Here is a 22,024-nt window from a genome sequence, read left to right as displayed (position 1 = left end):
TCCATACAAATCTGATGATTTTTTGTTCCATTTCTTTAAAAAATGCTGATGAGATTTTGATGGGGATTGCATTAAATCTGTAAAATGTTTTAGGTAATATGGTCATTTTAACTATGTTGATTCTTCCAATCCAAGAACACGGAATATCTTTCCATTTCTTTGTATTTTTTTTGATTTCTTTTAATAGGGTCTTATAGTCCTTCACATGTTTTGTTAAATTTATTTCTAGGTATTTTATTCTTTTTCTTGCAATTGCAAAAGGAATTGTTTTTTACCACTTCTTTTCTGACACTTCATTATTAAAGTATAGGAACGCTATGGATTTTTGAACGTTGATTTTGTATCCAGAGACTTTACTGTATTTGTGTTATATCTTTCTCTTACCTGATTGCACTCACTAGGATCTCTGATGTTATATTGAATAACAGTGGCAATAGTGGACAGCCTTGCCTTGTTCCTGATCTTAGAGGGAACATTTTTAGTTTTTCACCATTAAGTATAATGTTGGCTGAGGGGTTGTCATATATGACCTTTATTATATTAAGGTACTTTCCTTCTATACCAATTTTGTTAAGTGTTTTGATCATAAATGGATGCTGTATCTTGTTGAAGGCTTTTTCTGCATCTATTGATATGATCGCATGATTCTTATTTTCTAATTTGTTTATGTAGTGTATCACATTAATCAATTTGCGTATGTTGAACTATCCGTGTGCCCCTGGGATGAAGCCCACTTGATTGTGGTATATAATCTTTTTAATATGTTGCTGTATTCCGTTCGCTAGTATCTTATTTAGAATTTTTGCATCTGGGTTCATGAGACTGTAATTTTCTTTTTTTGTGTTATCTTTTCCAGGTTTTGTATCAAAGTAATATTGGCCTTATAAAATGAGTTGGAAAGTATTGCCTCCTCTTTGATTTTTTGGAAGAGTTTGAGGAAAATAGGTATTAAATCTTCTTTGAGTGTTTGGTAGAATTCACTGGTAAAGCCATCTGGTCCTAGACTTTTACTTTTTGGTAGGTTTTTGATGATTGTTTCAATTTCTATACTGCTGATCGGTCTATTTAGATTTTTCAGTTCTTCTTGATTCAGTCTAGGAAAGTTGTATTTTTCTAAGTACTGGTCCATTTCTTCTAGGTTATTAAATTTGGTGTTATATACTTTTTTATAGCGTTGTGTGATTTTTTTTATTTCTGTGATGTCAGTCGTAATTTCCTCTCTTTCATCCCTGATTTTGTTCATTTGTGTCCTTTCTATTTTTTCTTTAGTGAGTCTAGCCAGGGATTTGTCAATTTTATTAACTTTCTCAAAGAAACAGCTCTTTGTTGCATTTATTTTTTCTACCATTTTTTTTGTTTTCAATTTCACTTATTTCTGCTTTAATTTTGAGGATTTCTTTCCTTCTGCTGACTTTAGGCCTCATTTTTCTTCCTTCTCTAGTTTTTTTTAAGATGAAGCGTTAGGTTGTTAATTTGGGCTTGTTCTTGTTTTTGGAGATAGGCCTATAATGATATGAACCTTCCTCTTATGACCACTTTTGCCATGTCCCAAAGTTTTAATATGTTGTACTATCATTATCATTCGTTTCTATGTATCTCTTGATCTCCCTTTTTATTTCTACTCTGACCCAGTTATTCTTCAGTAGTATGTTGTTTTAGAGCCCTCATTCTTAATTCCCTCACACTATGCCACCCAGTCAGTGGACAGCAAATGTGCCCAAATTCATTAACAGAGAAATTAAATTTAATCAACAATGAGATCCTATCTTTTCACCCACCAGACTGGTAAAACTTACTGTAAAGTCTGATAAAATCTACCATTTGTGAAACTGTCGGGAAACAGGTTTATAAGAGTGTATATTTTGGTGTGTAATTTGACAGTACCAATTAAAACTTAAAACGTGCATAAACTTGGATGCTGGAAAATCTGGAAGACTATAAATTAAACTGTTAAGAATGGTTATATCTAAGAGGATGAGATTTGGTAAAACTTGTTCTTTTTAAGTTAGTATTGCTATAATGTTTGAAGTTTTTACAATAGGGGACAAGAAAAAAAGTTGCATTGACATAGGTAAGTATCATGGTGGCTAAAGTCCAAAATGAAATGAATATTTCTGGGATATTAAAAGGAAATGTTAGCAACTGATGATTAGATTAGATGGCTTATAATATTTCTTTCAACCCTACTATAAATTCTACTACTTTGGGAATTAAGAAATGATTCCTAGAGCCACATAGTGTACTTTTCTAAACAATTCATAATTTCTTTTGACAGTATTCCTAACAAGTAGTTATAAACCTCTTAAACATACACTCTCCAATTTGAGTCCAAATCCCAGATCATTCTGTCCTTAAATATTACTTGTGCATTTTATACCATATTATATATTAATAATTAATCATGGCTTATTTGAAGTAAACTCTATGAAATAAAATACAAACGTTCCTCTATTTCTTGCCATATTACATTCTTAGAAACCTTATTCCTGACAAATGAAGTCATCCACACTGATAAATTTGTTTATATAGTGCAATCATTTTCTTTGCTGCTAGATGGTTGGCTGTTAACACCAACAGGTGTTAATAAATAAGGAAGTAAAGTAAGAAGGGATTACAGGTATGATTAACATGTCCATCTGTGAATAGGCAAAGGAAAACTATCAAATTAAAAGAAGGAAGCAAACCATATGCATATTAAGAACTTACTATAAACATTAAAAGGAAAGTTCAGAACATGAGCAATAAGTAAAAAATAGAAGGAAACATTTTAAAATATCTTGTTAATTGTCAAAGTCTTGAAGAACTAATTGGTGTCACAGATTCTGAGATCTATTCTTTATCTTGATGTCCACAGTTCAGATGTAGTATTACTGTTTTTCTTCTCTACCCCTAGTTTACTGCAGCATTTTACCCAGAAGCTACAAAGTTATTTAGGCTATTTTTACTTCAGTTCTTGTGGGTACCAAAGGCTAAAAGGGTCTAAAAAATGTATGTTTTCAAATAATAAACATCTGATTTTCTCACTAGTTTCTAAAGTTATTTTACATACTCATTTTTCTACTGAGGCACAGACGTATAAGTTTAGACTCAATTTTTCTAGAAACTAATCAAGTAAAAGCTAAAATTTGATTTGGCTTTAGCTTTAACAATACAACAGAAATCTAGTGTACAAGAGAATGCTCATTTTAAACCATTGTAAAGGCTCTACAGAACTTACATTAAAGTTGTAACAAGTTAGGCTGTTTGGTCATATTAAAGTCTAACAAAAAGGAAGTGGAATGTCTTTATATAACTTAGAAAATCATAATTTTTCATGATCAAAAATATTTGGCTGAATTGTTTAGAAAAATCCTGTTCTTTCTTACCTATAAGGTTGTACTTTAATCCCATGATCTTGAAATTCCAGTGCTTTCTTAACAACAGCTTCATTTTCTTCTGGATAAACTGAGCATGTGCAGTAAACAACTGCTTGAGCTTTAGTAACTATATTTAAAGAAGATATAATTAACATAATGACCCCATTAACCTTAAACAAATAACCTTAAACAAATCTGCTATGTTTCCAAACATCTATTTATTTATACTAATACTGCATGGTTTTTATGGGAATGATTTCCATAGATGCTTGCATGCATTAGTAATGTAGTCTGTGGCCAATAAGTAAAGTAAATCTAACTGGATTGTATGGAAATTGAAAATTCAATCAATGTGACCAACCTAGTTACAAACAGGTTACCATGAGCTTGATACTTCCAGCCACGCTTCTATAAGCTGTATCACATAACCAGTTAAAAGGGCTCTGGAAACACAGACAGGCGTGAATCCCAATTCTGTTACTTCCTGCTGTCTGAACCTGGGAAAATTACTTAAACTCTCAGATTTTTCATCTGTAAAATGAGGTAATGTTACTCATTTATTCACACCTATCAAGCACCTACTATGTGGTAGACACCGTTCTAGCCATTCGAGATACACAGACAAAATCCCTGCCCCTGGGGAGCTTATTTTCCATGTTTTGTTGACATAATAAGACATAAATAAATAGAAAAATTACATCGTATTTTTAAGAGGTGATAAACACTATAGAGAAAAACAAATGGAGAATGGTTAGTTTCTGGAAACAATACTGTAATTTAAAATAGAGAAAACATTAAAAAAAATATACAAAGTTCCTAATCTTCCAATCAGCTTAATTTCATAGCTCATATATATATATATATATATGATATATACACTATCATGTTTAAATTAATGTTTATTAGTAGCACCAACTAAAAGGACAGACCTTTTCTGTGCTTTACACTTTGTCTTATTTCTACTTCATGTATGCTGTTTCTTTATATATTGAATTATCAATACCCTATAATTATCTTTAAACATTTAGAGGTCAGGATTTATTCATACTCATATCCCTAACAACCAGCTTAATGCCTGAACTACAGTAGGCATTTGATAAACATGCACTGATTTAATAAAAGTTTATATAATTTCTCAGAGAATCCTAGATTTCCATATCCATGTGTAGAAGGGCAGTGGTACCCAGTATCTAAATGGTACTCAAATCTAAATGCAGTGATCAAAGCAATAATATAAATACTTGAAGAGCCTTGTTACTCAGATACCAAATCAAGAGATCTGGGCTTTATTTGTAATTGCATCTCTCTATTCTCAATTTAGCACTAAGAGAAATAAGAGTTTGATTAAAATTTAGATTGTAGAAGAGTTGTTAGGGGCAGGCACAGTGACAACAGAAAAATTACATCAAGAAACCAAAGAAAAATAAGAAAATAAAACTGTACAATAATGGATGTACATAATTATTTCACTTCAGCATTAAGAAACTGTTAATTATACTTGCTAGCCTCTGTTAAAATGATAGTAAAGCATATTTTTTGTAGACAGATTAAAAAGGTAAAAATAAATATTGTTAATTGAAAGTGCTAAGATTGAGTGTTTTAGGAAATTCACTTATGGTTCACACCCCACTGCCTAATTATAATAGAGAAATGAAGTATTAATATTTCTAAGGTTTACAACATATTTTAAGGTTGCACTGATGACAAACTTACATTTCATTGCATGTGTTAGCTGTTCATATTGCTGTTGAGCAAGAACATGAAGTTTATCTTCTGACGTGCCTCCTTGAGAGAAATCTTTAAGTAAACCTGTATCTAAAAGCAAATAAATACTTTAAAATATATCACTCTTAGAGGTTTTCCATATATTGCTATTACCGCATTATTTAACTTTTCAGTAATTTTCCCTATTAATAAGAATTTACATGAAAAATATTTATTAAAACTAAGTATAGTATTACAAAAATGCTGACTTAAATATTTAAAAACTAAATTGACAAAACTAACTTTGTTTAATTTTAATTTAATTTTTATTTTTTTCTCCGAGTTCTTATGAGATAGTTGTCCAACTAGCCAACTAAATCATTTATGCATAGAAGAGAAAATGCAGTCAGTCTGGAGACTAATAGAGAAAAAGAGAAGATATTGATTTTCCAAGGTAGAAACTGATGAGTTATCGTAAGATCTGAGTAAGAAAAAACACAAAAGAATATAATTAAAAATATTAACAAAAGAAATTTTGGAAGAAAAAAATTCAGAAAAGCAAATGTATGTCTTCATAACAGATCAAGAAAACAGATCAAGAAACTTTTCATTTCTAATTAATTTTAACATATTTCTCAATAATATTAACTAAAACATGTTGAATGCTACTTTATATAGATTATTTTATTCAATAACCCTTTTAACACTGAGAAAACTGTTGAAACTTACATTGAACAACTTGTTTAAAGTCACATAGCTACTAGTGTAGAGCCAGGATTCTAGCTCAGAAATATGACCACAGAGCCCAAATTGCTAACCTTTGTATTATTCTGCCTCTTGGTAACTCTCTGGACTATGAGAGCCAATTTTTTTTTTTTTTTTACCATATATTTGACTGTTCCCTATTCCAGTAATATCACTAAGGTTAATTAAACTCAATTTCTTCCCAATTTAGTTTTACACTTCACATTTTTCTATCTCTAGGCCAAAATTATCCATCACTTTTTAAAGTACTATACATTATTATACTCTAAAACCATATCAATGACATTTTCATCCCATTTTAAAATAATTACAAGTTGTTAGCAATGACCAACTTCATATATTACTCAATAGTTCTAACAGTTTTCAATGTTAAAATGTTTTCCAAAATGAATTCATGATTGCTTCTCTCCCACCTAGTACCTAAGCCTGATAAGTCTGGATTCATTCCCTAAGTTTATGGCTACTATTTCCACCATGGTCACTAGGTCAGCAGCTCCTTAAGGGCTCTGGCTATTATTGCCTCCTCAGAGTAAGCTTCCTTCAAAAGCCATCATTTTTTCCAAGTTTGCCAAAGACCACTTCTTGTTTTATCCTGTCACCTCAAAATATTACCATTACCTAGGAAACTTTTTACTTTCTCCCTTTTCATCATTTGTAGTTTACCTTGGGCTTTTCTCCCATCCTCTAGTTTATTTTTACTCATGGCTTATTCAGTTCTTCATTCCCACTTCAAGATGGCCCAGGATAGGGCCAGAGTCTCACAGTTCTAAGCTCTGCTTCTCTTAACTGTGATGCTTATTATAGCTGCTGCTATTTCTTCCCCTCCTCTTTCAGTGTCTAATTCTTCTTGGATAATTTCCTAAATTAGCATAGGAATTTTCTCAGCCTACCATTCTCCCACCCGAGTTAGTTATTCTTCTGTTTAACTCTCACTGGAAAGAAATTTTCTATAGTAGGTCAAAATTCCACATGAAAAAGTATAAGTCCAATTAAAGATAAAGTAGTTCAATGGGGGGAAAATATGCTAACTGATCTGAGTTTAAATCCAAGCTTTCCTACTTACTATCTACATGACCTTAGGCAACTTACTAAATTTCTCTGAGTCTTGGATTTTTCCCCTCTGTAAAATAGAGATAATAAAAATAACACTGTACTCAGAAAGTTATTGTGAATATTAAGTGATAGTGCATGTGCACTCCCTACAATGTTGACTAAGACATAGTTGTGCTCAATAAATATTAATTCCTTTCCCTCCATTTTTTCCTCCATTTTTAATTGTGTCCTTGCTAGAAACAGAAAGGTCACTCACCATATTCTGAATATTAGTGGAATGTCTTCCTTGGCTAATATTCAAGTTAACCCTATCTATGCCTTTCAATATAAACAAAGGAATAGAGTAAGGCTCGGTTTCAGTTAATGAGGGGCAATACACTGTGATTAAGACAGTGATCCGAAGTGCCAGCCTCAAAGTCAAAGTGGTTGTGTTTGAATCTGGGCTCTGACACCTACTAGTCAAATGACGCAGTGGGGGCTTCACACTCAGATTCTGTACTTGTAAGATAGAGATAATAAGGCTATTTCATTGAGTTCTTTTCAGGATTTGATGAAATAATCCAAGTACAGCATTTCACTCAGTGCCTTATAAGTGCTCAGTAAATGTAAATGTTTAAAATTTATTAAAGAAGCAAAGAAAATATTCCTAGAATTAATATTTAATCTGAGGTATTCATAGCATAAAACATACATACTGGGGGTTAAGGAAGTCTTGAGTTTGAAAACCTGATTATGACTCAATTAGGATTATATTTAAAATAGAGTTTCTAGAATCAGGCAGCTCTAAATTTGACTCCTAGCTCTGCTACTAACTAGTTGTTTCACCTTATAAAAATGAATTAATCTTTCTGATTCTGTTTTTTTAATCTATAAAATGCCGATAAATTATAATGCCTATATCTTGAACTCTAGAATATGCCAGAATAGCACAATGGCCAGTATCTGTTCTGATTGCCGACATCTTTCCAATTACTAAATATTTTGAATATAACCTGTGCCCATATCTCACAGGATTGGTTAAAGGATTAAATGAGGTAATGGATATAAAGTACACGATAGATAATATTTTATACATGGAAGCTATTAATAAATCAGATATATCTGATATCATTTAAATACTTTTAAATAATTTTATTTTTTAAATTATTATCAACATTTAGAAATTAAAAATTAAAACAAGTACCTTCATGCTCATTTAAAATAAATTCTACTGGATTACTAACACCTAGTCCTGAACAACGAGGTAGCAGCAGAATCACTTTAACTTTCTGTAATCTAATATCTTTTGATTCAATGTTAAGAAATGTCTCATGAAGTATTTCAATATCTGGGAGGAAAACAACATAGAAAAATTAATGTAAAAATATTAATTAAAAGTCAATGCAGTATATAAATATGCCTATTTACCATTGTACATTTTTAAATCTTCAACACCACCAGGTTATTTCAATGTAGTCAAAAAAGAGGACTATTCTTCTCTGATAACTTCCCAAAGTTAATATATGAGTTCTTAGTGTTTTCTCTTCACTTGAGAGAATGATTTTGAGGTTTAAATATTTCTACAAAAAATATAATTGAAGTTTTCCATTCTGAACTTCAGATTCCATTTAAAGCAGTATGCTATATAGGAGGGAAATGGCTTTGGAGGCAGAAATATCAAGTTTGATTCCAACTTCACTATTTACTAGCTATGTGGTTAAATCTCTCAAAGCCTCTGTTTCCTTATCCGTAAAATGAGATAATAATGCCTATTTCACCTAGTGTGGTGAAGACTGAAATTAAGTAGTTAAGCTTAGCATGATGCCTTGTCTACACTAAATGTTCAATAATGGTTATTTCCCTTTCCCATTTTTATCCCCTTTTATAGTCTGTACTCCCCAGAAAAAAAAAAATAGGTATCAGCAGTATTTATGAGGCACAGTGTAAGGTCCCATAGGGACCTTGAAATTTAGCTTAAGGGGGTCTTCTCTCCCTCAAGTTATGATTCGCTATGCCCCTAACTTAAGGCCACCCCTCCACTTCCGCAATGGTTCCCATTTCCCTCACCTGCCAAGGAGTCACTCCTGAAATTGTCCCACCAACCCCATTCCTCTTGCCTGCTCAATTTTTCCCTATTCCTATTCTGTCTCTTTTGAAAAAATTTTTTTATCAAGTGGGCCTTTTCCTTTTTCCCATTTTTAACTTTTTATTGGAAACATTCAAACATATACAAAAATAGACATAATATGTAATAAATTCCCAAGTACTCATGATGGAGCTTCAATAGAGAACCATTCATGCCCAATCATGTTTCATCTATACCTGTACCCACTTCCATCACCCCCATATTATTTTGAATCTATAAATATTTCACCATGTATTTCTAAAAGATAAAAACTCCTTTTCAAATAAAGCCACATGAAATTTTTAAAGATAATTCCTTATTATATTCAAATAATAGCATCCAATCATGGCTCAAATTTCCCAAGTCACAAGTTGAAAATGTTTTACGGTTTGTTTGAATCGAGATCTAAATAAGGTACACATGCTGCAATTGGTTGATATGTCTTATTTTAAACTTCTTTTTATAGGTTCCTTTTTCTTACCATTTATTTCTTAATGAAATTTGGTTATTTGTACTACCAGAGTTTCCCGCAGTCTGGATTTTGCTAACTGCTTCCCTAGAGTGTAGTTTCACATGTTCCTGTCTTCTATGCTTCCTATAAATTAGTAGTTGGATCTTTAGAAGCTTAATTAAATTCAGTGGGTATTTTTTTTACTTTTCTTTATTCCTTTTTTTGTGTGTGAGGAAAGGGGAGCAAAACTACTTCACAAGTGGTATCATATTCATCAACTAATTTGCCTTCGTGGTATCAGCAAATGGGTTAAAATGTAATCACATGATAGTCCTTCCCTTATCCATGGTTTTGCTTGCCACAATTTCAATTACCTGTGGTCAAGCATGGTCCAAAAATACTAAATTTCCCCAACCATCAACATCATCTGCTCCTGACATCCAACCATTGACATTGTCATGGCTCGATGATCCAGGATCACCTAAAGCAGAAGATCCTCCTCTGACATTGCCAGGTCGTTAGTAGCCTAATGCTACATCACAATGCCTACATTACTCACCTCACTCCATTTCAGAATAGAGGTATTTTATCATCTCACATCTCATCACAAGAGGAAAGGTGAGTACAGTACAATAAGATATTTTGAGAGAGGGAGACCACGTCCATATAACTTTATTACAGTATTGTTCTATTTATTATTAGTTATTGTTAATCTCTTACTGTGCCTAGTTTATAAGTTAAACTTTATCATCAGTATGAATGTATAAGAAAATATACTATACACAGGGTTTAGTCCTATCTGTGGTTTTAGGCACCCACTGGGAGTCTTGGAACATACCCTCTATGAGTAAGGGGGGGACTACTGTATTCTGATTCTATCATCCCTTTTTCATTTATTACCTGGAATACTTCTAAAAGGAGAAACTTCCTTTCTTCTACTGCTTGGTTACACAGTGATTCCTATTTTCCCTTGTTAACTAGGTAAAAGGTGGTCAACTACTTGAGAACTCTAATGTGTACACAAGTAATTAACTGCAGAGTAGCCACTACCCACTATGGCTGAGAGAAAATTGAAGAAGGAACTTAGAAAGTCCGAGGAGTGGGGCTCCTGCAAAGCTAAGATTTAGATCTCTGAGAAGAGGGCAAGGCTAACACTGCTAGGACTCTTGCACGGCCACCACAGTCTTGCAGTCTTGCAATGTCTCTCTAGCACCTCCTAATGGCAGAGCCTAGTATTGAGCCAGCAACAGAGAAATGGAGTATGCAGAGTATAGTTCCAGTATCACAAAGTATGGCAAAGTGTGGGTTTGGGGCTAAGAAGCAATAATGTAATTCCTGGCCAGCCTCTGAATCCAGTTTTTCTTGATTCTTATCCCACTTCTCTAGTGGATCCTTTGCTAGATCCCTCTTATTCAACTTCCTGACATCTAACTTACATGTTCAACTTTAGAGATTAACTAATTTTCCAAAGTAGTACAAATTTATAATCCCACCAACGTTGAGTATTGCCGATGCCCCATCCACAAAGCAAAACAAAAATCTGTCAAAAGTTTTTTTAGTTTTTCAGCCTCATTGAGCCTATAATAAGATGTTATCTTTAGTACCAGCATGATCCAATGAAAAACTTTTTAAAAATAAGAAGCCTAAGGGACTCAGCTTCTAATCCTAGATATTATCTTTGTCTCTTAAGCATCGCAATGACTGTGCTCTTATTTATTAAAAGACAATCATTTCTACCACCACTTTAACTAATTGTTTGAACCTAAAAGCTAACTATCAAAAGTATACCAAAGTGCCAATATGTTCATTAATTTAAACTGAAGTTTAACCAATATTAAGCAATAAGAACAGACTGATATAATATGGATTAGTGAGGATTTTAAGCGTATAGTTTTTATATATAGTTTTTTCATCACTAAAAAATAACAAATTCAAACATTTTGAATATTTCTAAATCTTGCAAAACATTAATTATCAAACAAATAAATATTTGTACATACTTTTACATCCCATTTTTGTAAAAAGGTTCTTCAAGTCAGGATGCTTAGCTTGTGATTGTACTCCACACACAAATATTTTTGAGGTATTATTATTCGTTAAGATTGACATATGGGCAACTGTATACCACGAACCGGTATTGACCATTAAGATATCATCATCCATATTTAATAAAGCCTTTACAGAATGAACAGCAAGACTTCGAGACTTGTCCTACAAGATAACGGTATGATTAGAATTTCAAAAGGTTTGACTAAAAGCATGAACTGACTTCTTTTTGCCTTAGATGAAGAAAGTACTTGGAGGAATCTTGAAGATATACCCTAACCCATTTTACTATAAAACATCTTAATACATGTTAAAATACAATGTTAGCAAACTGATAGAAATTGATTTAAAACAAAATACCTAACTTTGTTTAAATTATGACTGTTGTCATTTAACTTTTATGTAGTGATAAGGCAATGCCAAAATCCCAAAAATATGTGATTAATAGATTAATGATTTCCTTCCTTAGCTCCCATTTTTATCCATTCATGAAAACCCACTCATCTGCTACTGCCATTCTTTCTTCCCCACTATGCTGTCATCCAAATTGCTACTAGTTCACAGAGATTAAAAGCTTGTTGACAAGTGTATAAAAGGGGGCTAGACAGATGGGGATTCTGCAGTTGATCTCAGTGCTCAATAGGGTGTCACTATAACATAAGGCCAAGAGATTCTGCCCAAGAATATGGGTGCAGTGAAGGGATAAACCTTAGAAGACTAAGGTGAATGACATAGAAATTGAAATCTAAGGACATAGAAATTAATTTAACTTAATTTTTGGACCTTTTATCTTTCATTTTATTGAAACCACATTATACCTCACATTTTCTTCCTCATTGATAGACATTATATTCCTCTTACAATTAAAGCTGTAAGACTATATTAAAGAGATAATGGGAAAGTATTACATATTGCATTTTCAAATGCAGGAAGGCACTAGCATCTTCTCCAGAGATGGAAGAAAGAAAAGATATTCTTGTACCTTCTCTTGAATCTTCCCTTGAGAGAGAAAAATATAGCTGGCGGGAACACAAGTCTCCCATCTATGAAATCTGGGGAGAATAGGTTTCTTACAACTTCACGAGACAAAGATGCCAAAGTATAATAAGAACACTGATTGTAGAAATATTAACTTTATTCAAGGTAAAAATGAGAGCTTATAAACTTCCCTGATAATCTATAAAAAATATAATCAGTGTGTTAGGGTTTAAGTGGAGGGATTCTTTGGATAAGTAGGATTATTGAAAATCACAATGAATGTAAATGTTAACTTACCTGAAATATCAGTTTATAATCTTTAAAAAGATCTATATTTAGAAGATCATTTTTAAGATGAGATGGAAAAATTAAGACATCATAGCAATGTTGGTCCACAGCAAAGATTTTATCATCAATATGCAGTACAGATTTAACTTTATTATAGCCTTTTTTCTTCAAACTATGATAAACTTCTTCAGGGCTGTAAATATACAATATTAGGTTGTAATTAAAATACATTAAAAATGTATTTAGCACTAGCATCTTTTTCCTACAATAAAAATATCACTGCATATAGTGCATCTAATGGAACTTACAATTTTAGCCAATAGTGAGTTAAAAAATCAAAACAGAAAAGTTATCATATTTATGTAATTACTTTTGGTAATTCGGTGGTAAGATCCTGACTAAACTATAATTCTCCAATACTCCCCCAGATGTGGCCCCACCCATTAAAAAGGTAATATTTCTTACCACGTTATTTTGAAAGGTTAGCAATTTAAAATATGAATAAAGAATTTGATTAAACTCTTACCTGATTTTACAAGTATTTATCCAAGCATAAAGTGGTAAAGTGGAGGCCCTTAGTTCCTGGTTCCTAACTGTTTCTGGAAGAATGTTGTAAATTGAAAGGGCATCATGTTTGATTCGACATCTTGCCAATGCTGCAGCCAATTTTGTCTTAAAACTAGAGACAGAAAATCCATTCTTGGTAACACTGCATTCAAGACTAAAATATTCCACTAAAAATGTTAACAAATTAAATATTAACAGATTTCAATTTTTAACAATCCTTCAATCATTCTATTTCAAATCTTGGTAGTCTAAAATAAAAATGTGCCATATTTGAAAATAGAAATCTAATAATCCTGCTTCCTTTTTTTTGGTTTTTGCTGCCCCTGTATAGTTGTGCATCTCTTCAGATATTTATATCAATTATGGATTGACAGATCTGATGTAGTAAAAGAGATAGGATTTAGAGTCAGACAAATCTGAAGTTAAATTTAGGTTCTGTCAATTACTAGCTGTGTGACTTCAAGATGGCAACAATGTAGTCTTGATAAGATTAAAAACCTTTCATGAATCTGTATCAAACCCTTCCCACTACTGATAATCTCATGCCTCAAAGTTCCAAATAACAGAAAAGAAACACAAGAATTGGTTAGCATCGCCATGAAGACCCAATCATTTTTCTTGATCTCATAGCCCAAATTTTTAAAAATGAGAATATGGAACTTAATTGACCCATATTTAATCATTTTCACAGTAGAAATCTAATTGAATAATAAATCACAAGGACAACCTTGAATGAGAAATGGGGAAGAGATGCCACAAGAGTCGAGTACAACCAGAGTGGTGTGTGTGGCTGCGCAAAGTAGTGTATGTGCCTGCCAAAAGCCTAACAAAATCAAGCTTATTATCTATCTACTCAGTAGAATGAGAATTTTTCACCTAAGAATATGTGAATATGCATACTTGCATGAGAGAGTGGAGAGTGGGGAGGAGAAGGAGAGAGGGAGAGAGAGGGAGAGAATGAGCATAGGGGTACTTGGGGAGGATAGGAAGGGTTATCAAACATTAAGCCTTCAAGGGCTATGATAAAATAAGATTTGTGTAATGTTATGTCCTAATGTCACAGAATTACAGTAAGGGATACTAAAAACAATTACATAATACATTAACATACATCAAAGAATAAATTAATATAAAGGAGGTGAGTTACTGTTCTATATTATATATGAGTACAGGCTATTTTTGATTTAACAGTCTTTCCAAATACTTACGTAGTTCAGTAGCATTACCATAATTAATACTACTGACTGAATTATTTAATCATGAAACAGATTAGTGTATGAAGCCTAGAAAAATATACATGTTGTATATACGGGGTGAGTACAAGAAAAAATAATTTTCAAAATTTCCAGATAGCAAATTTCAAACTCTAAATTTTATTATAATTTAATCACACAAAAATAAAGTATATATACAGTTATACAGATTTTTATATAAATATACAATATCAGATTGAGGACAAAGGTCAAATCTAAATGCTATTAGGATAACTAGACATACTACTTGTGTAAATGAAATATCCTGTAGTTACTAAAAAAACTTCTTCCATAGCTGTAAGGCAGACTGCAATGATAAAAATGGAAGCAAAAATAGGCTTTTCCAACATTCTTGATCCAGAAGTCCATCTCCTGCTACAATTCGAATGTTATCACAGAAAGTTGCTCAATTATCTTTTACCAGCATTCCTGTTGTACATATAGCCAGAGCTTTCTTTTTGTATATTAAATTGTAGTTATGTAATTCCTAATCTTAAACATCTCACAAATATCTCACGGCTACAACTGACATGGGATATGACTGTGTCATACCTTTAATCTTCCAGAGTACTTCAGCCAAGCCTCACTATCCTAAGTAGAAAGAGTAATAGCATATAAATGGTTAAAGCTTGGGCACTGGAGTCAGCCTTCCTGAAATTTAAATTCTGGCTACTGCCCTTTCTAGGTCTACGGCATTAGATAGGTTCCTTTCTGTGCTTCAATTTTCCCAGTTGTAAAAATACAGTTTGGTAACGGCATCCACCTCATAAGGCTGTTATGTAAAGAGCTTCTTGTTAACAGTAATTAATACATATTAAGTGCTCAATAAATGTAAGCTATTAACATTACTCCATTACCTGAGTCCTTTGGTCTGAGCCTTCAATGATTTAAATGAAACTACTTGAATTTCTCATAACAATACAAAATTGGATATCCTACTGACAACTGTTTCAAATTATTCACTGGGTAAAAGTCTTCCTACAATATTGTTGTTGTTGCTATATTGTGAGTTCCATTAAGCAACAGCATAATAACAAAAGCTCTAACAACAGTAGCGCTTAACATTTATTGACCGTTTACTATGCGTCTGGTTCTAACCTAAGCATTTTACATACATTAATTTAATTAGTTGTCTCCGCCAATTTTAATTGTTATCGCCATAGTAGGTTTCTGCTGATATTTAGGATAAACGACAAAACAAAATGAAAACATATTAGTTTGTTCTTAACTAAACAAAAGTTTTCAATTTGGCAAAGCAGTGGGTTCTTATCTACTTTTGGAATTTTCTCATTTGATACATTATTTTTTAAAGAGCTATAAACAAAGCCAAGTAAATAATAGCTGTTTCAAATGAAGTTTAATTTCTGTATGTGCTAAAATTACTAGGAATTTTTCATAATTTTCCAAATACTTACAAATTGGATCTTGCAATTCAAGATTTCAAAAACAATTTGATTTTAAACAGAACATTTAACCTGTTCAAGACTATAAAGGAACTTAAGAAACTTAGGAACTTTTATGTTTTTCTCTATAACTTTTAACACTTACCTACACATTATACTGCATAGAATTTTACCAATGAAAATAATAATAAAGATTTCATATAAAACATCCTTTTCACTTTTATAGTTACCTGTTAAGAAGGTTCTCTACTTCTTGAACTTCTGCTACGGACTCTTCGTTATCAGAAAGGAAACGAGCTTGAAATTTTCTATCTTGAAAATCATACAGCATCACAATAATTAGACTGCTCAAATGATCTGGCTACCAAGGGGAAACACACATGAAGAAAAGTATTCAAACAATATCTAATAGCAATAATTTCCATTTCATTATTTTCATAAGAGAGCCAGGAAGATGACTATTTTTACATAGTCTGGTTGGATTGAGAGTTAAAGACTTCAAAACAGAAAAAAAATTAAAAGTCCAGTAAAAACTTAACCTTTCAAAATAGACAATTTTGGGTATGTTCATCAAAATGAAAGGACTAAAGTCAGTCTTAGAAGTATTACAAGTAGGAAAGAGTTAAGGATATATTTTGAAGAAGTCTCAGCTTTAAGCAAATTAGTTATGACTTAAATCTGAAAGCTTTTTAGTACTTTCTAAATAACAATCATGAGACAGCTAATGATATAAAAGTTGTCTACTTACTATTGTGGTACTTGGGAAGATATAGCTATCTATTAATATAGTTTCTAAAATATCTTGATCTGCAAAACAAGAAAAATGTCTGTTACTGAATATACCAAAGCTGAAAATAAAAGTTTTGGAATCAAAATACACTTTAGACAAAACACTTTTACTTTCATATCTGAAATATACTTCAATTCTTGAAAAAGATTTAAATTATAATGACATGATGAAATATTTGTAATCTTTATAAATCCTGGATCCTTATGACCCATGCTCCACATGGAATCAGTCAAAGGCACATTATCTGAATAGTTCAAGTATTAATAAAGAAATTCCAACCTTTATGTCTTTTGAAAAATATCAAAACAAATCTAATTCATAATGTCTTATCCTTTTTATGTGTTACTGGATTCAACTTGCTAATATTTTATTTAGGATTTTTGTTCTCTTTATGCTCATGAGAGATGTTGATCTATAATTTATTTTTTTGTAATATCCTTGTCAATGTTGGAATTACTGTTATGCTGGCCTTATAAAATGAGTGGGAAAAGTTCTATTCTCTTGAAGAATTTGTGTTACATTGGTATTATTTCTTAGTTTGTAGAACTCACTACTGAAGACACTGATAAGATAAAATGACACTTAATCTAAGACCCAAATGACAATGAGCTAATAATTTGCCATGTAAAAAGCATTCCAAGCAGAGGGATAACTGCAAAGGTACTAAGTGGAAACAAATGAATATACTTAAAAATCTCCACAGGATACAAGTATTCCTTTCGCTATAACTACTTAAGCTATATATACATCATATACCAAATGCTTTAATCAGTGGAACAGTAAGCTAGGCTAGCTTCAATTCATTCAGCATTTACAGGACACCTACCATATGCACATTCAATTTCAGTTTTGATTTAGGGGATGGGAAAACTAAGAAGTGACTAACTTGTGAGCACAGACTCCAGTTTTCATAGGAAGTCCTTTGGGAATCATTATCCATATTTTAGCTACCAATTATGGCTATATTGTACAAGATAATATCCCCATTTCACTTATAAGGAAGATGAAGTTTAGAGTTTCATACCCTTAGTACTTGCAAACCGATTCCTATCTACTTCATAGTTTCTCAGCATGAGTCCCAATTTTGTCACAGTATATAGAGGCATCATAAGAATGAAGGACTTCTAAGATAGCAGACTTGCACAGGCTGTAGAACTTTGAGCAATGGAGAGGCAGAATGAATGTAAAGAAAACAAAACACAATTTTGCCAACACTGGATTTTTTCCTCCTCGGGTTCTTGTCAAATACCATCTTCAGACTGCCTTTGATATTGTACAGAATGAATTACTTTTGTATATGTACAATTAACATAACATTTTGCATAGTAATATCCACATTAATAATAGTTGCATACTTTTGATAGTACTTTCTATATGCTAGACATTGTTCCAAGTGCTTTCCATACATTAATTCATTTAATTCTCATAACAACCTTATGATTGAGGTATCATCGTTAACCTATTTTACAGATTGGGAAATGAGGCACAGAATGGTGAAGTAAGATGTTCATAGTAACACAGCAAATTGCAGATCAGGGGTTGAAATCCAGACAATCTGGCACCAAAGTGCATGCTCTTCATAACACAGTGCTGCCTTTCCTTATCTTACTTTTCTAAGAAACCAGAGTGGCTAAATAAAACACTGCTGATGCCTGATCTGGGTAATCAGGACTTACTTGAAGATCGTAAATCTTGCCTATCCTAGTTCAGCGCAATAGCTCCATAGCTCCAATTGTCTCTTGTCTCCCACTAATTAAAGCCTTTTCTCTTTAATCTGTTGAAGGGAACTCTTAATTCCCATTCCTCATGTTTTCAATGTGGAAGGCCTTCCCTAGAGAAATATAGCTGGACTCTTCCAACCCCTTACCACTTCCTATGAAAGAAAAATTGAGTTTGATTGGTGAAACTGGAAAAAGGGACTAGAGTACACCTCTCACCTTCCTCCCTCCCGCTCTCCCTCTCTTCCTTTCTCTCTCCCCATCCATCTACTCCCCTCTCTGCCAGCTTATCTGCAGGAGGGATACATGAATTCCAGGCTGCTCTTTGCCACGTGCCTTCTGCGAGTTGGGGTGGAGGGGTTTGCGCTTCTTCAGCTGAGCCTTGTCAGTGGTCTCCAAACTTTCTGGCACCAGGGACCAGTGTTCCTATGAGAATCGAATGTCTGATGATCTGAGGTAGAGCTGAGGCAGTGATGCTAGTGCTGAGAAACGGCTGCAAATACAGACGAAGCTACACTTGCTCACCAGCTGCTCACTTCCTGCTGTGCAGCGCAGTTCCTAACAGGCCTGAGGCCCCAGGGTTGGGAACCCCTGGGTTAGATAGAAGTCTCTAATTCAGAAGTAAAGTATTTGCAAGCCACTTGATTGGAGATCTAAAGCCATATCCCCAAACATCTTTTCCCTCTCTCTCAACTGGTTCCAAATGAAGGGAGAGTGCTATTTATAGGACCCCTAAAACTCACATAGTCCATCTGGTCATCCTTTCCATTCTGGAAGAAAAATGGAAGATGTTTCTTCTTTTGACTCTTTCCTAGGTTCTCCCTCTCTATTTTTATTATGTATTCATAGTTTCCTTCATAGGAGGGACCTCTAGAACCTTCACTTCAAGAATGTCAAGGCCCTCCTATGATTGTAAGACATAGATAGGGTTTTATATGTATGGAAGGAGGGAACCAACAAAATTATTCAAGTCTTTTTGGCAAAATTAGTAAGAGCCACTAACATTTTTGAAAGAAGATCTGAGAGAAGTAAATACCAGGGAAAAGAAACTGGCATCACCAAATACAAAATCGTTATACAGTTAAAATGAAACAATGTAGAAACAAACAAAAAAAAAACTAGAATTAGGCATGAGATTGCTATTCTACCATCATTTCGAACAGATAAAACACTTTCTCTTTTTATCTTTCTTCCTGCTCAGTATCATTTAATCTCTTCTTGTGCTTCCCTCAAATTTTCACCTGCATCATTTAATCTCTTCTTGAGCTTCCCACAAATTTTCACCTGCAAAATGAGAATCTTCCATCTCAAGGGACTGGTATATCAAATGATATAAATTGTTTTGTGAATTACAAAGAGCTGTGTAAATATAAGTTATTATTGTCATTCAAGAAAATTGCTTTTAACCTCTTAGGGTGACAACCAGAGCTAAAGAGGTTATTGATCTAGATCATTTTTCTAATAATTCACTGTGCAATCAAGAATTAACTAAGCAGGCCCGGGTGGCCAAACCTTGCACATTCCAAAAAACGGTTTTGCCCTTGATATAACCTCTATAAACCGTTAGAATATCTTGCCGTCTGATACAAGTCTTTTTCACCTAGGGCCTTGGGCAACATGGTATCAGTTTGACTTCAGGAAAAAGAGAGATTAAGGTCAGCCACAGGGCTCTCCTTGTTTTTACATGACTGATCCCCAACAAAAACCCGAGACAACGGCTTGGGTGAGCTTCTCTGGTTGACAATACTTCGTGTGTGTTGTCATACATTGTTGCTGGGAGAATTAAGCACCATCCATATGATTCCATTGAGAAGAGACAATAGGAAGCTTGAATCGGTCTCTCCTGGACTCTACCATACATACCCTTTTCTGGTGCTGATTTACTCTCTAACCTTTCACTGTAATAACCATGAGTATAACAGCTTTGCTGAGTTCTGTGAGTCCTTGTGAAATCATTGACCCTAAGGGTGTCTTAGAGACTCCCAACTACAATTACTAAATCCTAAAACCATAACCAAACCATACATTAAGCATTTACAAGGTTTTTCACTGACAGGTTAGATGATTCTGAAATGACCAGGTTAATGCCACAGCCAGTTCCTGGGACTCAATGTTCACCAACTACCACATACTGCTAGAGAGGTTAGAGAAAGAATTAGCCCAGGAATAAGATAAAAAATTTCAGGGACATTTCTTTCCTCAAAGTTTTTTATTTTTTCCTTTATTTGTTGTTCGTTAATTTATTTTTTAAGAAATCCTTTTGCCAGTTTTTTTTTTTTAATATTTCGTATTCCTTGAAACATCTAGAGATTCTTTGAAAAAATAAATTAGCTTCTAGTACTTTACTTCTTTACAGAAGTCAAACAATAGGAATAGGCTACTCTTCATTACCTCCTTTAGCAGAAAAGTGATCTTGGGGCTATTTAGTAAAACAGGAATAATGGCTGTCTTTACTTCAAAAAACATTATACCAAGCCCTTTAAACTTTTAAAAGGTTAATCAGATAAATATACTCTCTGCATATACACAAAGAGGGACATCAACAAAGGAGCAAACAATAAAAGTGAAAAACATAAAACACAACTAAAGGAATATACTTAACACTTGTATAATTAAGGAATTTTTTGTCATTTTTTTCTTCCCCTTGTATTTCCTAAAAAAAAAAATATATAGTAATATGATCAAATTACCTGTTCACAAAATCACTAATAAAAGGGACCATTACCCAAGCTTTCTTTAACTTGTACATTAACCTTTACAGCTTTGCTGCTCCTAAAAAAACCTGAGGAAAGAAATCCTGAGGTTTTTTTTCTGAACGGTGATTCTCTGAACTTATACTGTATAAACCAAATGTGAGTTAACAAAATATCATGTGAAAATATTGATAAAACACTAATAAATGCAGAAAGTAAATGTGAAATAAATGATAGCTTCCAATATTTTAAAGCAAAATATCAGGCTCTTAATTATTTTGGAAAACCACTGCATTTAGGAATTCTGGTTTTATTCCATTTGAACATTCAGATGTTATATAGATAATTCAAGCAATATATTATTATTGTAAGAAAGTATCTGTACCAATTAAACACCAAAGCCAACTTATTTTAGAATTGGAAGTTATAAAAATGAACATTTCAAACAAAAGCAGGTTTGTAAAGGCAATAATTTATCTAAATGGGATTTTCTGGGTCATTGAAAAATATCAAGTAGTAATAAGACCCTTTCATAAAACAAAAATAAAGATTGAAAAAAAAGATAAATCTACTACACACATGACCATAACATGACCATCTAGTTAGTACATAATTTTTCATAAAATAATTTCAAGCTTTTAGAATTGATTTCTAAAGGTAAGATTCAATATTCTATTAAGAAAACAAATTGTCTATAATAGAGTTTTGGCATTAATATTAAATGCCAACTAATCAACATATATGCCCAGTCTGCATTTCATTCTTGCAAGGAGAAATAGAAAAATGTTCATTTGACTGATTATTTAAAGTGCAACACTTTGGTTGGTCTTTAAAAATATATTTTTTAAAGGGGGT

At 32.8% G+C, this 22,024-nt stretch overlaps 1 protein-coding gene across 4 annotated transcripts in view; it reads right to left on the bottom strand.

Annotated features, from left to right (window-relative positions):
• The window catches only part of NSUN7 (NOP2/Sun RNA methyltransferase family member 7), a 38,427-nt gene that overhangs the window by 14,008 nt on the left and 2,395 nt on the right, over positions 1 to 22,024 (bottom strand). For 3 of the 4 annotated variants that reach the window (XM_025040265.1, XM_025040266.1, XM_015597528.2), the window contains exons 3-10: positions 16,717 to 16,775; positions 16,199 to 16,329; positions 13,272 to 13,424; positions 12,755 to 12,938; positions 11,434 to 11,644; positions 8,062 to 8,205; positions 5,070 to 5,171; positions 3,366 to 3,483 (exon numbers count right to left, since the gene is read on the bottom strand). In XM_025040265.1, coding sequence (XP_024896033.1) covers positions 3,366 to 3,483; positions 5,070 to 5,171; positions 8,062 to 8,205; positions 11,434 to 11,644; positions 12,755 to 12,938; positions 13,272 to 13,424; positions 16,199 to 16,329; positions 16,717 to 16,775 — 1,102 coding nt within the window. The remainder of the gene's footprint in view (positions 1 to 3,365; positions 3,484 to 5,069; positions 5,172 to 8,061; positions 8,206 to 11,433; positions 11,645 to 12,754; positions 12,939 to 13,271; positions 13,425 to 16,198; positions 16,330 to 16,716; positions 16,776 to 22,024) is intronic. The other variant, XM_006922455.3, reaches the window with a different exon arrangement.

Source organism: Pteropus alecto, unplaced genomic scaffold (genome assembly GCF_000325575.1).
Source record: "Pteropus alecto unplaced genomic scaffold, ASM32557v1 scaffold57, whole genome shotgun sequence".
Classification (NCBI taxonomy): domain Eukaryota; kingdom Metazoa; phylum Chordata; class Mammalia; order Chiroptera; family Pteropodidae; genus Pteropus; species Pteropus alecto.
This window is presented reverse-complemented; position numbering and strand designations above follow the sequence as displayed.